The sequence below is a fragment of the Pipistrellus hanaki genome (assembly GCF_964339955.1).
Source record: "Pipistrellus hanaki genome assembly, chromosome: 17".
Classification (NCBI taxonomy): Eukaryota; Metazoa; Chordata; class Mammalia; order Chiroptera; family Vespertilionidae; genus Pipistrellus; species Pipistrellus hanaki.
The window spans coordinates 48394128-48411269 of record NC_140519.1 but is presented as its reverse complement, the minus strand read 5'-3'; the positions used below and the strand labels follow the sequence as shown (position 1 = coordinate 48411269).

General features: G+C 63.3%; 1 protein-coding gene across 1 annotated transcript in view; it reads left to right on the top strand.

The window, feature by feature from the left end:
- The first annotated feature begins 2453 nt into the window (after window positions 1-2453).
- Window positions 2454-17142, top strand: part of COL22A1 (collagen type XXII alpha 1 chain) — a 96633-nt gene continuing 81944 nt past the window's right edge. Inside the window, 3 exon segments of the mRNA XM_084864771.1 lie at window positions 2454-2808; window positions 10861-11020; window positions 14781-15347. Of these exon segments, the coding sequence (XP_084720897.1) occupies window positions 10930-11020; window positions 14781-15347 (658 nt within the window). The 5' untranslated portion in view covers window positions 2454-2808; window positions 10861-10929.

Sequence of the window (17142 nt, the reverse complement as noted above, 5' to 3'; positions counted from 1 at the left end):
TGCGTGGCGGGGGCTGTGGCGGGGAGGGTCCAAGGGCGGGCACAGGAGCCAGGGCTCCCCGCCCTGGGGGACACCCATGGAACGGAAAGATGGCGTGTCCGGTCCTCACAGAGACCAAAGGCGAGCAGGAAGGCAGGCAATAAACTCGCTTTTTTTTCTTAATTACCGATTTCAGTAAGTGCAGGATTTTGGGGAAAGGGTGTGGCAGGCTGGGATTGTGCCCTCAGGAAAGGGGTCCCGTCCGGCTCCCAGAACGAGGCCGTGAAGACGGGAAGACGCCCGCTGGCCTGGCCGTGCCCCGGGCCCAGTGACCCCGATCGGGGAGGTCACCACAGGAGCCCGGGAAACCAGCCTGTCTGTGTGGCCGAGGAGGAGGCAGAGCGGTGACTGCGGCCGCCGGGGGCGGACGGGCACGGGGCCGCGGTGGAGAGGCGGCCGGAAGCCGGGAGCCTGCCCTGGTGCTAACAGGCAGCAGAAAACGGGGTCTCAGGTCTCAGCCGCAGGAATGAATGAGGTCATTCACCCCCGTGAGCTCGGGGCAGACCACCCCCGGGCCCTCAGCAGGCTCTGCGGTCCCTCCAGCCGGGCCTCCGCTTCCGGAACCCCAGCCGACGGCCGTGATGGGGAACACAGACTCCGCTCCCACACGGGGCTCCGACGGGCTGGCAGCCGCCTCCGAGTTGTCCGTGTGTCCATGACCGTGATGGTGAGTTGTCCCTGTATCCATGACCCGTGATGGTGAGTGAGAGGAATGGGAAGAAGCTGAGCCATGCGGGGGCACTGCTCTCTCTGGCAAAGGCACGGCATGTATTTCCCGTGACGATGATGTGTGCGCATGTTTCTCTCTGTTTAATCCATCTCAGAGCGTGGGACATGGTGTCATCCTGGCAGAGACCAGCCCGGAGGGGAAGGCACAGCCAGCAGCTTCCGGATCGTCTTTGCAGAAGCGCTGCTCTCGGCCTCCAGCCTCGCGGCCTTTCGTGGCAGAGAGAGCACGGCGGGTCTGTGCTCCTCGGCTTCGGGCAGAGCAGGGCCGCCCACAGGAGAGCCAGGGGGAGCGAGGCGGTGCTGAGCACACACCCCAGCCGTGCCCCAGCCTGGGGCACTCCCGGAGCGCCCTCTGTCCGGGCGCCCAGCATTCACCACAGTCAGGAGAGCGGGGCACAGGGAGCCTCCCACGGGGTTCCAGAGGGCATCCTGGGTGCAGGGCACTGTCCTCCGAGCCAGACCTCCCCCTCGGATCTCAGGGTCACAGGGGGGAGAGGCTGTCGGGGACCTCTCAGTGGCCGCCCTCCACCGTGCCATGCTGCTCTCCACTGCGGCCTTCGCTCATGCTGCTCCACCCACCGCACACGCCTTCCGTCCTCCCGTGTCTCCGTCCTCCTCCCCTTCCTGTCTCTCAGCACCGGGATACCGGCCGCTCCCGGAGGGGTCCGCTCCCGGTTGTCTGTCTCCCAGCAGGAGGCACGGAGGCCAGCCCCACACTCAGGGCGCAGGCCCAGCACCTGGCCGCCGGGGCACCGGGGCTCCGGGCAGCCTCCGGCTGTGCAGTGACTGTGCCACGTGGCTTCTCGGCAGCTAAGGCCTCCCACCCACTGTGCTCCAATCGCAGGGCACCCCAGCCAGGCCTGTCCTCACCGCACAGCGCCTCTGCTCCTGCAGTGGCACTTACTGGGCATGTGTGGAGTGAACAGCCACAGGGCAGGAGACAGGGCAGGGGAGGAAGCCATGGGGCCGACGGCCCAGGATTCCCTGGGTCCAGGAGGAGCCCTGCCCGGCCTGCTCATCGAACCCTGCCCCCCAGCAGGTGGCACACCAAGTGCCCGGAGTTTAGGAGCCTGCTGGGAGGGTGCAGGGGGGGAGGGCACACGAGGGAGGTCATGCTCTCACCTGGCTCACACCCCCCGCCCGGGCCCCAGCCTGCTCTGCCGGGGACCCGCCAGGTGACGGGCTCTCCCTGAGCCTGTCCCGTGTCCAGCTAAAGATAAGGGGTTCCCCCCCGCCTCCCGGCCACCTGCAGATGGCAGGTGCTGGACAGGAACAGCAGACGCTGCCCCCTGGCCCGGCCCAGCCCCTCGGCGGGGAGACGCTGCAGTTGCTGCCTGTAGGGGCTATTTCTGACGGGGCTGGACACAGCACCAAAATACCCGGGAAGTCTATAATTGGGCAGAGCTGGCAGTCTGTGTGCTGGCTTCCAGGGGAGGCCTCTGCTGCCTGGAACCCGTCACTGTCCCTGCCTCCCCCGGCCCCCGCCCCCGCCTGCCCCCCTTCTTCTGGGGACCTCCCCTGCCTGCCCTTCCTGCCTCTTCAGCCCCAGGGCATGGCTCTCCCTGGGAGTCCACCGCCTGCCTGGGCCTGGCCCCGCCCCCGCCTGGCCCCGCCCCCCGCCTGGCCCCGCCCCCGCAGCTCCAGGCTGGGGATCCCTGTGCGCTGGCCACTCTGCCCTGGGGGACCAGCAGCTGGGCAGCCGCCTCTGCCTCTGGGAGGCAGGGTCCCCCTTCCCGGCTTCCCTGCTTCTCCCCGCTTTCCTGTTTATACTCTGAGCCCCACGCCTTCCCCTTCCAGCCGCACTCAGTTCGTTGTTTTAAAACCAGCTCTGCCTCAGGACCTCCGGCCGGGGGAAGCCCCCGACTAATGACGAGTCTCCTCTAGAGACAGGGGAGGTGCCGGGTCCGGGGGAGGGTGGGTGCAGCCGCTGGCCGGTGACCCAGGACGGGCTGCCTGGGCTGGCATCTTCCCACCGTCCCGGGACGCGCTGCTCCCCGAGGACCGGCCTGGACCGGAGCCCCCGCGGGCCTCTCCCGCCAGGTAAGGCCGGTGCTGTCCGCGTGGCTGCTGGAGGCGGGCCTCACGGCCACCTCTCAGGGGACACGAGGGGGAGCCCTGGGCGCGGGAGGGCGGGAGGAGCCCTTTCCAAGCCCAGGGGTTCCCGGGGGGCTGAGCTGAGGGCTGGGACCTGCCTGATGCCAGGGCCCAGGGGAACGGGCTGCAGGGAGCCATCTGTCGGGTTGCCCTGGGGCGGCCGGGGAAGCGAGGAGGGGGGAGGGAGACACAGGGGCCCGAAGGGGTCAGGCGCGGGCTGGTTTCGGAGTGGCTACTTTTAAAGCCGCGGAGATAGCCAGGCCTCTTGCAAGTTTCCCGTAAGAGATGCGGAGCCAGAGCCAGAGGAATGGGGGGAGGGGGAGAGCTCCCCTCTTCCACCAGGCCGCTGCGGTCAGAGGAAGCCTGCCTACGGGTCCACGGGCAGGTCTGTCCCGTCTGAGCAGCGAGCCTCTCCATCTTCCCGCCCCGTCCTGTGGCTGCCCCTTTTCTGCCCGTGGCCCTCCGTCCGGCCGAGCTCACACCCAGGTGGCCGAGTGTAGCCCGTTAGTCACGGTGTTGGCAGGTGCCCTCACGCGTCTCCACTGAAGGGAGACGCAGAGATGACAGGGACCCGCTGGTCAGGACCCCTGAAGGAGGAGACTCACTGTCCTGGGCGGCTCCTCAGAGCGTCTCCTCTTCCTGCCAGCTTCCAGGGCCCTGGCAGCCCCTCTCTGTCTCCACACGGGGCAGTGCAGCCCAGGGTCTGTCTCGCTGACCACGTGCCTCTGGCAGAATCCTACCAAGCCCGACTTCTGCCTGAGAACCCCATCTCAGATCCTCTGAGTTGGGCCCACTGAGTTGGTCTGTCTAAATCCTGGGGCATTGCACTGTTAGTGGTCTGATGGTGGGCGTGCTGCCTGCTGGTGCAGGAGGAGTAGGTGTAGGAGCAGGAGGAGCAGGTGCAGGAGGAGCCGGTGAAGGAGCAGGTGTAGGAGCAGAAGAAGCAGGTGCAGGAGGAGCAGGTGCAGGTGCAGGAGGAGCAGGTGAAGGAGGAGCAGGTGTAGGACAAAAGGAGCAGGTGCAGGAGGAGCAGGTGCAGGAGGAGCAGGTGCAGGAGGAGCTGGTGCAGGAGGCACAGGTGTAAGAAGTAAAGGTGCAGGTGCAGGAGGAGCAGGAGCAGGAGCAGGAGGAGCAGGTGCAGGTGCAGAAGGAGCTGGTGTAGGAGGAGCAGGAGCAGTTGCAGGAGGAGTAGGAGCAGGAGGAGCAGGTGCAGGAGGAGCAGGTGCTGGTGCAGGAGGAGCTGGTGCAGGAGGAGCACGTGCAGGAGGAGCAGGTGCAGGAGGAGCAGGAGCAGGTGCAGGAAGAGCAGGTGCAGGAGGAGCAGGAGGAGCAGGTGCAGAAGGAGCAGGTGCAGGAGGAGCAGGAGCAGGAGGAGGAGGTGCAGGAGGAGCAGGAGCAGGAGGAGCAGGTGCAGGAGGAGCAGGTGCAGGAGGAGCAGAATAAGGAGGAGCAGGTGCAGGTGCAGGAGGAGCAGGTGCAGGTGCAGGAGGAGCAGGAGCAGGTGCAGGAGGAGCAGGAGCAGGTGCAGGAGGAGCAGGAGCAGGTGCAGGAGGAGCAGGTGCAGGAGGAGCAGGTGCAGGAGGAGCAGGAGCAGGTGCAGGAGGAGCAGGAGCAGGTGCAGGAGGAGCAGGAGGAGCAGGAGGAGCAGGTGCAGGAGGAGCAGGTGCAGGAGGAGAAGATTAAGGAGGAGCAGGTGAAGGAGGAACAGGTGCAGGAGGAGCCGGTGCAGGAGGAGCAGGTGGAGGAGGAGCAAATTAAGGAGGAGCTGGTGCAGAAAGCACAGGTGCAGGACCGAGCCCGCTGTCTGTCTTGCTTTCCAGTCCTCACTCTGTCGCTCAGTCCTGTTCTAGGGGCTAGGAGTGAGTGTCCAGTGAGCCTCAGTTTCTCCTCTGCTGAGAGGTGACAGGAGGGACAATGTAAGCTCCCCCGGGCGCCTGGTGCCTGGTGAGGGGACAGATCCCAGTTTGCTCCCCACTCCCCGAAACGGGGAGGGAGCGGCGCCAGTGTCTCTGGCGGAGGAAGCACCCCCAGGTCCCCATCCTGGGTCTCCTTGTCGCTCTGCTGCTCACGGCCACTGCGTGGCTTTGGAAAGCTGTCCCGTGCTGTCGGACCTTCCTGTGAGGAAGAGGCCGGGAGAGATGAGGGGATGGCTCTGGGGAGCCCACAGGCCTTTAACCGTTTGGAGCAGCTGGTTTTCTGGGGCTGCTGTGTGCCGGCGAGACGGTCCCGCAGGTGGGCTGCCGGCCGCCAGCCCCAGCCCTGGGCAGCTTCCTCCGGTGACGTTAGCTCTGTGCCAGGGCTCGCCAGCACCAGCCGTGCGGGTTTCCTGCACATACCTCCGTCTCTGGCTGTTCTCGAAGCATGAGGAGGTGGGGGCCGTTGGGCTTGACTCCCTGTACGGCCGGCAGAGGAGCCGCCACCGTAGGCAGCGGGTGCCCTCCGGCCGCCCAAGGTTGTCTGCAGGGGCCGCAGGGTCTCCCCAGACACCGGGTGTGCGGGCTCCGGGCTGGATGGCCCGGTTCTCTCCCCCCCTCCGGTCCCACCCACTGTGCGGGGGCCGCGGGGGGAGGCTGGGTGGCTCACGGGGAGTGACAGATGCCCCCGCCACAGGGGCCCTTGGTGTGTGGCCACGGTGCCCTGGAGGGCTGCCACTGGGAGGCGGCAGGTCTTGTTCCATGCCCTTTACTGAGACAAACCCCAGACTTCCTGGCGGAATGCGTCCCAGAAGGCAGTGCACCAGCTGGGATACCTTTCTCGTTTTAAACATCTTTCCTGTTGGAATGTTTCCAGTGACAAAGCAGCCAAAGCGTAAGGCTACCTGGGCAGCGATGTCGGCACCTGCCCCCCGCGGCCCCCCCCCCCCCCCCCCCCCCGCCTGCTATCCCCCAACACAGCCGACCGTGTTACCTTTTCCACCACTTTGTACCCAAGCTCACACGGCAGACAAAACCAGCACCTGCAGGACAGGGGCGCAGGGGACAGCGGGAAGCATTCCTAAGACATGCTCCCGCCGGGCCTGGAATGGTGCAGCGCTGGGCGTGTGCGGTTCTGTCTGGCCTCACATGGAAGGCGCTCAGGATGTACGTGGTGACTGAGTCAGGGGGGGTGGAGGTGGGAGGGAGCCCCGAGTGGCTACGGGCAGCTCAGCTCCGGCATTCCCCGAATCTCAGATTTTTAAAGAATGTTCGTTTATTGATTTCAGAGAGGAAGGGAGAGGGAGAGGGAGAGAAAGAGAGAGAGAGACAACAATGATGAGAGAGAATCATGGATCAGCTGCCTCCTGCACGCCTTCCCCTGGGGATGGAGCCTGTGCCCTGACCAGGAATCATGCGCAACCACTCAGCCACACTGGCCTGGCGGCAGTTTTTCATTTGTATTTTTTTTATTACCGTCACTGACGGGCAACCAGGCTCCGTGCCAGGGATTCTCGTGCCCAGGACTGCGGAGGCCACTGAGTGGGGAGAGACGTGGCTGCCGCTGGCCGCACAGCGGGTGCGTGATGGAGAAGAAGCCACAGGTCTGTCCGGACCACGCCCAGGGCTCCCCATCCACTGCACCGTCTCCCGTCTCACTGGGGACGCGGCTGTGGCTTCTGCTCACTCTCCCCAGCGAGGGGGCCTGCGGGGGGCGCCTCCCCACGCAGTGCGGTGCCGCCGCGGCGCTATTTCTGTGCATTGCTTCACGGGGCCAGACGCTGCTCAAAATAAGCCAAACACACATGTCCCCGTGTCCTCGGGACCCTGTAACCGGAGACGGGCTCTTGTGAAATGAGCCGGGAGCAGTGTGGTTGGGGGGAGGAGGGCTTGGAGAGGGAGACAAAAGGAAAGAAGAAAGAAATGGAAGAACTCAGCACTGAACATGTGACCATGAGGAGGGGCTGTGACAGCTCAGAGAGGTGTGGCTGGGCTGATCAAACAATACAGAGCCTCCCGGCCTTCTCCTGCGGACGGACGGCGGGGCCGAGGTGTCTCCTGTCCGGGCCACCACCCCATCGCGGCCCCACAGGCTGGGAGGGGATCCAAGGAGTGGCGTTAGGATGCTGGTGGGGTGTGTGGAAGGGAGCTGGGAAGGAATGTGGATGGAGGAGGAGGGCTGGGCACCCACCCAGTGACCCCGCCCGGCTGCCTTCCTTCCGGGGTGCCCATTGGACTCATGGGAGATGTGCCACATGGAATCTTGGGAGTGCAGGCTGCCCCTCCCTGCCCCTGCATTGCCAAGGTGGCCCCCCTCTTCTCCTCTCCCTCTCTTCCCCCTTCTCCTCTCCGTCTCTCCTCCCCCTTGTTCACATTGGGCCACACCCACATGCCGCCCGGTGACCAAGGTGGGCCGGAGTGGCGGGGACAAGCCGGCCCAGCAGGCTCTGAGGTCAGAGAGGCCGCTGGCCTCCCCGCCTGCACACCGGCGAGAGGCAGGAGTGGGACGGGACCACAGGGTTCTGTCTGGAAGCTGCGTCAGGATGTGTGTCCCTGTCCTGGAGCGATCGGTGCCGAGGACGGTGCCCGGGACACGGCGGGTGCTCGGGGTGTACGTGGTGACCGAGTCAGGGCACAGGGAGCTCAGTTCTGCGCCCAGGTCTCCGGCCTCGGCTCCTCCCAGGCCCTGGGCCCTCGGGCACCCCCAGAGAGACACGAGCCACAGCTCCCTTTGCCCATCCGGCCGGCCAGAGCGGCCTGGGTCACACACGCTCGCTGGCACGCTCCGGCCCGCGCCAGCCGGGGGGAGGACCTGGCGCAGCGGTCTGGACCCAGTCACGCCAGGCTTTCATGTCTCAGCCAGATTCCTGCCCGGAGCATCACCTGCCACCCCAGCAACACATCCTCGGTGCCTCACTCCCCCTCCCCTCCCCCCACCCCGCCTCCTCCCCGGGGGCAGCAGCCAGCGGCCAGGCTTTCTGAATCAGACAGCGCACACTCTGCCCGGCCTGCCCTTGCCGGGTGCCAAATCTCATTTTCTCCCCCGAAATTGCTTTCTGCTCCGCGCCTCTCCCCCCCACCCCCCCACCTGTGGGCCCCTGAGAGGGAATGCTGGTTACCATGGCGACGGGCTGGCTTGTGGAAGGAACGCGGCTTCGCAAATTAAGTGCTGGACGTTGGGGACTGAGGGCAGAGCGCGGCCCCCCGGGACAGGGTGCGGCCCACGTCATGCCAGCTGGGCGGCCGGGCTCCGGAAGGCACTCGGGGCCTGGGGAGGCAGCGGGATCGATGGTGCCCGCGGCCGTTTGTAGGGGCTGCCAAAGGCCTCCCGGTGACTGTGCGTCTGGTCTGCCCTGCCTGCTTCGCAGAAACGACGTTCTATGACCTCACGGCACCCCCTTTCAGGTCACCTCCTTCCAGGGGGCGGGGATGCTCACTGACCCACCGTGGAGTCCCTGAGGGGCGTTGGCGGTGACCACTCCTTTATAGTTTTCCCAGAATCCGGGGGCACAGGGCGCATTTCCCAACGCAGTCTATGAGGTCAGCGCTCCCCTGGCCCCCAAACCAGAGGACAGTCCAAGAAACAGGAAATGACAGGCCCACATCTCTCATGAACACAGATGCAAAAACCCGCAAAAATATTAGCAATTCAAGTCTGCTAATATCTAAGAAGAACTTACACACCATGGGCAATGAGGCAGGAAAAAGAAGCAAAGGCATTCAACTTGGGAAGGAAGAAGTAAAATTATCTCTATTCGCAGATGACGTGGTCCCATGTGTAGGAAACGCTAAAGAATCCACAGAAAGCTATGATAATACCCCCAATCAGCCACGTTTCAGGATATAAAATCAACACGCAACAATTGGTGGCAAATGTGGTACAATAACAGCCAATAATTATAAAAAGGACAATTAAGAAAATAATTCCATTTATAATGAGCATGAAATATTCAGGAATAAATTTAACCAAGGAGACACAAGCCTTATACACTGAAAACTACAACTCGTCATTGACGGAAATTAATGAAGACCCAAGTAAATGAAATGGTCTCCTGTTACTGCTTAACTAGAAACCTGGTGCAAGAATTCGTGCACGGGTGGGGTCTGGCCAGCCAGCCCCGATTGGGTGGTGGTGGGGGAGTGGACAGGGGCTGGGGCTAATGGGGGGAGGGGCCATGGGCGGTTGGCCAGCCAACCCCCCCACCCTTCTAACCCCAGGTGAGGGAACAATTTGCATATTAGCCTTTTATTATATAGGATGGTTATAGACTTTCAGCCTGTGTGATTACAAAATCCTGGAAACACAAATATAACTTATGCCACCGAATTGATGATACACTTAAAATAGCTAAAATGGCACAACCGGTGTGACACATTTGTCATCATCCGCACAAAAAGAGGGTTCGTGCCCCAATCCCTGTGAATCAGTTCAGTTACTCATCAGGGAGACTTAAGGGACAGGTGGATTAAGGTTGCTACCAATCCGACTTTAATATATTTTTCATTGATTTTTAGCAGAGAGGAAGGGAGAGAGATAGAGAGCTAGAAACGTCGATGAGAGAGAAACATTGACCAGCTGCCTCTTGCACACCCCCTACCGGGGATGTGCCCTCAACTAAGGTACATGCCCTTGACCGGAATCGAACCTGGGACCTTTCAGTCTGCAGACCGACGCTCTACCACTGAGCCAAACTGGCTTTGGCTACCAATCCGACTTTAAAAATGGAGACTCACCTGCAGCACCTGGTGAGCTCACGTCATCACAGCGTCCTTGCGAGTCAGAATCAGAGAGATGGCAACCCGAGAAAGACCTGATTGGCCACCGCTGGCTTTGACCATGAGGAGGGGTCGTGAGTCAAGGAATGCCTCTCAGCTTGGCTTGGCTGGTGCTGGTTCAGGAAGCCAGACCTTCCTGCAAAATGATCACGCGATCCCCCCCCCACCCCCCAAATGCTCCCATAAGCCTTTGCTCTTCGCTCTATCTGCACTCATTTCATCTGCCCTTCCTCGGGCCGAGTCTCACCTGTCTTCCAGGCGCCAGGGAGTGGCCTCGAGGGTGGATTCGGTGTCCTTCACCGGGCTGCCCTTTGCATCAGGCACCGGATGCCACTGGTAAACACCTATTAAGTGAATAAATTAACTGTGAACTCTATAAACCTTCTTTCCTTTCCTGGATTGTGCATGAATAACGCCAACTACTTTTTGAAAAGGACATGAAACTACAGAGAGGGGAAAATACACTTAGCTAATAAACATCATGGGTCAAAGAAACGCATAGAAAGTGAGAACCATAGCCCTAAGCGGTTTGGCTCAGTGGATAGAGTCTCAGCCTGCAGACTCAAGGGTCCCAGGTTCAATTCCGGCCAAGGGCATGTACCTTGGTTGCAGGCACATAACTAGTGGGGACTGTGCAGGAGGCAGCTGATCGATGTTTCTAACTCTCTATGCCTCTCCCTTCCTCTCTGTAAAAAAATCACTAAAATATATTTAAAAAAAGAAAAGAAAATAAGAACCAGTGTCTCTCCTGTCGAGGTGGCCACGGGTGAAGGCGTGATGCCACCCGGTGCTGCCAGGTTCAGGCGAGAGGGGCCCATGCACAAGCCCACCGGGAGGCAGCTGGAACCAGGCACTCTCTGTATTACCAAGTCTGTAAAACACTATGACAGGTCATACCGGCGTCCTTTCAAAACTCAAACGGCATCCTGCGTATTTCCCACAAGCCTGCCTAAGAAAAGAAAATCTAGGCCGAGACAGGTACACAGATGTCCTCTGGTAACACGTTAACCTAACAAAATAGCCATTCCATGTCCAAACGCAGAAAACACCGCAGCCGTGGCGCCGGGCCCCGGGCAGCGGGGCGGTCAGTGGTGGGGGGCCTGGGGGCCTGGTGCAGGTGAGCCAGGACTGAGGGGGCAGGGGCGGAGGGAAGCAGTGAAGGGAGGTCGCACGGCTGGCGGAGAGGGTCGGTCTGACGAGGGAAGACGTGCAGGCGCCCGGGTCTGGGGGATTCCTCCTCCTGGGCCCAGCGGTTGCTTCTGCGGGGTCTCGGCTCGAGGGCCGCCGCTAACCGTGTCTCTCTCCACAGGAGATGCCGCGGTAGAACCCAGAGGCCTCTTCCTGGCGGAGCCGCGCTGAGCCCCAGCCCGGCGGAGCCATGGCCGGCCTGCGCAGGGCTGCTCCCGCCGGCCCGCTGCTGCTGCTGCTGCTGCTGTGGGGCGGGGGCCGCGGCCGGGCCCAGAGGGCAGGTGGGTCCAGGGGCTGTGCGGGGGGCGGGGGCCGCGGCCAGGCCCAGAGGGCAGGTGGGTCCAGGGGCTGTGGGGGGGGCGGGGGCCGCGGCCGGGCCCAGAGGGCAGGTGGGTCCAGGGGCTGTGCGGGGGGGCGGCGGCCGCGGCCGGGCCCAGAGGGCAGGTGGGTCCAGGGGCTGTGCGGGCCTGTCCGTGTGCACGCCTGGGCGTGGGAGGGCGCGGGAGGCTGTGCCCCAAGAGGGCTGGTGACTGTGTGTGGGGGATAACCAATGTGTGTAACAGTCACTTATCCAGCAAGGGTGTGTGCCTGTGTGTGTGAGTGTGAGTGTGCGTGTGTGCCTGTGTGTGTGAGTGTGAGCGTGCGTGTGCGTGTGTATGTGTGTGAGTGTGTGAGTTTGTGTGTGTGAGTGTGTGTGTGAGTGTGTGTGTGTGAGTGTCTCTGTGTGTGTGTGAGTGTCTCTGTGTGTGAGTGTGTGAGTTTGTGTGTGTGAGTGTGTGTGTGAGTGTGTGTGTGAGTGTGTGAGTGTGAGTGTGTGTGTGTGTGTCTGTGTGTGTGTGAGTGTGTCTGTGTGTGTGTGAGTGTGTGTGTGGGTGTGAATGTGTGAATGGGTGTGTGTGAGTGTGTCTGTGTGTGTGTGTGAGTGTGTGTGTGTGAGTGTGTGTGTGCTGAGAAAAGAATGAGCTGTCTGGACCCGTTTTGAGTGAATCAGAGAACGGTCCTGAGCTTGTCCCTCTCAAGTGCCTGTCAGGGTAGGGGCAGCAGGCAGTGCTGTGTGTGGTCGTGTCCTGGGAAGGCGCTGCCGCCATTCCAGGGGACATGGACACATGGGCCCGGCCAGAGGGGTGGCCCGGCCAGAGGGGTGGCCCGGCCAGAGGGGTCTGCAGTGGCTGAAGGAAGCGGGAACAGGGGCGGAGAAGAAGCTGGGCAGGGTGGGCTGGGGGAGGGGGCCTGGCGATGGCTCTGCTCACCTGTTCCCTGCCAGGGCCTCTGGGAGGAAGACTCTTGGGTGCGGAGGCGCAGGGCCAGCGGGAGCACTGGGCACCAGGTCACTGGGCATAAAGCCCCGCCCCACGCGAAGCACCTGCCTAGGCAAAGCCACGCCCCATGCAAAGCCCCGCCCCACGTAAAGCAGGTGCTCACGTAAAGCCCCGCCCCTCACAAAGCCCCGCCCCGCGAAGCCCCACTCCACATCATTCCCCCCCACGCAAAGCTCAGTGCCCACGTAAAGCCACACACACCCCCACGTACAGCTGGCACCCATTTTGCGGGTGAGAACCAGGTGAGGAGGCACAGGCCTGTGCGGTGAGGCTGGGAGCCCGGTGCTGATCAGAGGCCCAGCTATTTCTCTGAAGCTGCAGGAGACAGAATAAAAACAAGGAAGCCCCCCGCCGGAAGGCTTGGCTCAGCATCGTTGCCACGAAGCCTTCCCTGTGTTTCACTTTGTCCACCCGGCTCCAAGCCCCGCTCCGGGAGAGGCGGCGATGCCGTGGCCTCCTGGGCTCCGGGCGGGTCCGGATGTGTGTCCACCGAGGCTCCCTGTGGGCAGTTCACACACGGGGGCCTCCAGGTCACACGTGGGCAGGCTGAGGACAGCTCCCATTCCACAGGTAGAGAATGAGGCTGGAGGGAAAGGCGGTGACCTGAGGGGGGTCACATGGCCTTCCCCGTCCCGGAGCAGAGGCCAGAAGCCAGGCACCAGGCCCAGGCCAGGGCCGTGGCTCAGACGTCACACTCACCTCTCATGGGCCTGCCCCCGGCAGCCCCCTGGCCGCCGGAGGAGATGTGCCGAGCGCTCCCCCGGGCTCCTTGCGGAGGCCTCTGAGCGAGTCCTCTTTCTGCAGCTTTCAGACAAGCTCGCTCAAGGGTTATGACAGGCTCCGAGCGGGTCGGGGCCGCTAGGACGCGGGGGCAGCACGTATCAGAGGAAGCTTTTACTGCAGGCACCTGGGTGCAGCAGGGCCGAAGGGGGAGGCCACTTCTGTAAACCTCTGCCGGCCGCCGCCCGCCGCCGTGAGGGTCCGGCCGCCGTGAGGGTCCGGCCGCTGCGAGGGTCCGGCCGCCCTGAGGGTCCGGCCGCCCTGAGGGTCCGGCCGCCCTGAGGGTCCGGCCGCCCTGAGGGTCCGGCCGCCCTGAGGGTCCGGCCGCCCTGAGGGTCCGGCCGGTCCCTGGCTGCTCCCGGGCCGGCATCTTCTGGTGACCTGGCTGCACCTTTCTGCAAGAGACCTGCCGAGCACAACACGCTCTCTGCCCCGCTTTATTCTCTGTAGCCCTTTCCGGTCCTCAGAGGCGTGGTCAGCGGCTGCTCTGGCAGGCCCAAGCCTCAGGTTCTGGGAGAGGCAAGACCAGGCTTCTTAAAATCAAACAAACCTTTTCATTGATTTCAGAGGAAGGGATGGGGGGGGGGGGGAGAGAGAGAGAGAGAGAGAGAGAGAGAGAGAGAGAGAGAGAGAGAGAGAGGTATCAGTGAGAGTGAATGATTGATGGGCTGCCTCCTGCATGCCCCTGCTGGGAATGGAGCCTGACAGGGAATCAAACCTCGACCTCCTGGTTCCTAGGTTGTTGCTCACCCGCTGAGCCAGGCTGGCTGGCAAGGCCGGGCTTCTTGAGAGCTCCCATGTGTGTGCGCAGCACTTTGGGGCTCAGAAAACATCCCCCCGCTTGCCCTCTCGTTTGAAATGGGGGTGAGCAGCGTGTCTGCTCTTGTTGCTGCGAAGACCAGAAAGAATGCTTTTTGGTGTTTGACCCAAAGCATTGCACCGTTCACAGGAAATCTGTATTTGTACGCGTACCACAGATGTAAGCACAATTTTACAAGGCTTTATAGAATCCCGCGAGTTCGTATTGACGGTGTAGGAACGCGGTGCGTTTCCTGTGCTTTCCGATGGCGGGGGCAGGGAGCTCTTCCAATGCCCCCGGAGGGAGGAGCGCCCGCTAAATAAATTATGCTCATCCTTGCCGTGGATGCTCCGTCGCCATGGAAACGGATATTCTCTGCCGAAGGCGGGTTCCCAGCACCGTGCTGGATGCAGGGGAAACAGCCTGCCCGTCAGCGTGTCTGGTCCAGCCCCACGCCCATCCACAACCGTCCGGGAATGAGTGCAAAGCGATCAGGTCGCTGCAAGGCAGCTCACCGTGTCCCTGCAGACGGGCATGTGAGCGGTGCAAGCCTTTTTGATGGCCTTTCCGGGCGTCTCTGAGCTGGGCATGCGCTTTTTAAAAAAATATATATTTTTTGATTTTTTACAGAGAGGAAGAGAGAGGGATAGAGAGCCAGAAACATCGATGAGAGAGAATCATCAATCAGCTGCCTCTTGCATACCCCTACCGGGGATGTGCCCACAACCAAGGTACATGCCCTTGACCGAATCGAACCCGGGACCTTTCAGTCCGCAGGCTGACGCTCTCTCCACTGAGCCAAACTGGTTTCGGCTGGGCATGCACTCTTTTGAGGCAGGTTTAAAAATTAACGAAGTCACCTTAACCACGTTGTGAGGGACATGGGCCCAGGGATGTTTCATGAATGCTGGCCCCTGTCCTGAAAGAATATACACCGTCCACCGAGCCTCCCAGCAGCCGTGGGGACACACGCATGACTGTGTGATGGGAAACGGAGGTTTCGCTGTCAGGCCCCTGGCCCAGGCCCCTGCCCGTGGGCTCAGAGCGGGCGGGGGGCCTGAGGCAGGTGGTGTGACCCAGGGACCACCCCGCCAGGCCCCCACGGCCCCCTGACATCCGCCCTCCCCTCTGTGGCCCCTGCAGGTTGCAAGAGCGTCCAGTACGACCTGGTGTTCCTGCTGGACACGTCCTCCAGCGTGGGCCGCGGGGACTTCCAGAAGGTGCAGCAGTGGGTGGCGCACCTGGTGGACACCTTCGAGGTGGGGCCCGCGCACACCCGCGTGGGCGTGGTGCACTACAGCGACCGGCCGGCCACGGCCTTCGAGCTGGGCCGCCCCCAGTCGCGGGCGGCGGTGAAGGCGGCGGCGAACGCGCTGGCCTTCCAGGGCGGCCACACCCGCACGGGCGACGCCCTGCGCTACATCACCAGCCACAGCTTCTCGCCGCGGGCCGGCGGCCGGCCGGGCGACCGCGCCGTCCAGCAGGTGGCCATCCTGCTCACGGACGGCCGCAGCCAGGACCTGGTGCAGGAGGCCGCGGCCGCCGCGCACCGGGCCGGCATCCGCGTCTTCGCCGTGGGCGTCGGGGAGGCGCTGCGGGAGGAGCTGGAGGAGATCGCCTCGCAGCCCACGTCCGCCCACGTCTTCCACGTGTCCGACTTCGACGCCATCGACCGCATCCGGGGCAAGCTGCGGCGCCGCCTGTGCGAGAGTGAGTGCCTGCGGGCCCGGGGCGCAGGCTGCTGGGCGGAGGGATGGGGAGGGGTGCAGGCTGCTGGGCGGAGGGATGGGGAGGGGTGCAGGCTGCTGGGGCGGAGGGATGGGGAGGGGTGCAGGCTGCTGGGGCGGAGGGAGGGGAGGGGTGCAGGCTGCTGGGGTGGAGGCCTGCAGAGGGGTGCAGTCTGCAGAGGGAGGGGGCGGAGGGCTGCAAAGGGGTGCAGTCTGCAGTTGGGGAGCGGAGGGCTGCAGAGGGGTGCAGGCTGCGGTGGGGCAATAGGGGTGGAGGGCTGCAGAGGGGTGCTGTCTGCAGAGGGAGGGGGTGGAGGGCTGCAGAGGGGTGCAGTCTGCAGAGGGAGGGGGCGGAGGGCTGCAGAGGGGTGCAGTCTGCAGAGGGAGGGGGTGGAGGCCTGCAGAGGGGTGCAGGCTGCTGGGGCGGAGTCTGCAGAGCGGTGCTGTCTGTGGTGGGGTGGAGGGCTGCGGAGGGGGTAGGGGATGCGGGGCTGGAGGATGGTGCTGTGGTGCTCCCTCCTAAGGGCGTGGGGCCTCTTGAGCGGGGAGAGGCCACGTGGCCAGGTTGGGTGAGGCCTCAGCTCCATGCCTGGGGGGACAGTGGTGCCTGTGTCCACCCCGCCCGGGCTCTGGAAGGAGCGAACCCCAGTTGCCCCTGCACACCTCCCGGAGGCCTGACGTGGTCCCCGGGGACTCCACCAGCCGCTCCCTGCAGCGTGGGGGGCGGGCGGGCCCAGAACACCGCCTGTAATTAGGAGCTTCTCCCGCCTCTGCGTGGCCGCGGGGCAGCTGGATATAGCTCGCCGGGCGGCCGTAGCCAGCCTGCGGTGCCTGCCCCACGAGAGCCCCGCCCACTGCTATTTCAGGGGCCTGTGGTGGTCCCGCTCCCACGGCCAGGGACACGGCCTGTCCTGTCCGTCAGCTCCTGGACACGGGCTGAGAGGTCAGTGGGATGAGCCAGGGAGGAGCCGCCCCGCCCTTCTGGGCTCTGCCTCCTGGCACAGGGTCACCCCGCGTCTCTGCCGATGTGGTCACGGCCAGCTTCCGCCTGCTCCCGGGAGAGCTGGGACCTGGACACTGCTCCACTGTGGTGGGACAGAGACAGAGACAGAGAGACAGAGACAGACAGAGACAGAGACAGAGACAGAGACAGACAGAGACAGTCAGAGACAGAGATAAGAAGAGACAGAGATAGAGACACACTCACACACACACACACACACACACACTCACACGCATACACACACACTCACACACACACACACTCACACGCATACACACACTCACAGACACACTCACACACACACACACTCTTACACAAATATGCATATACACACACAAAACACATATACTCATACTCCCTGAAATACACACACACACACACACACACACACACGCACGCACATGCACACAGCTGGGAATATGCATGTGGCCTCGAGGTGACCCCCACCCCCCCACTGGCCATGGGCGGACCCGGCGCCGGCGGCAGCGGCAGGGCTGTGGCTGGGAGCGCCACGTGGTGTCTGTGCCCGGCCCCGGGCGGGCCGGCGGCCGCAGGAAGCGGGCAGGCGAGGCACCCTCTCCCCGGGCACTGGGAGCGGCCGGGAACGGCTTGTCATGCCGAGGTCACCCTGCAGTCATCGGCCTCTGAACGCCGGTCACGAGCTGAGAAATTTCATTAGACGCTGACCGAAAACACCCGTAATTCCCCTTTAATTTGTTTACAGGCGAGGGCTCTGGCAGCCAGGCCGAGCCCAGGCACAGAGCCCGGGGCTCCG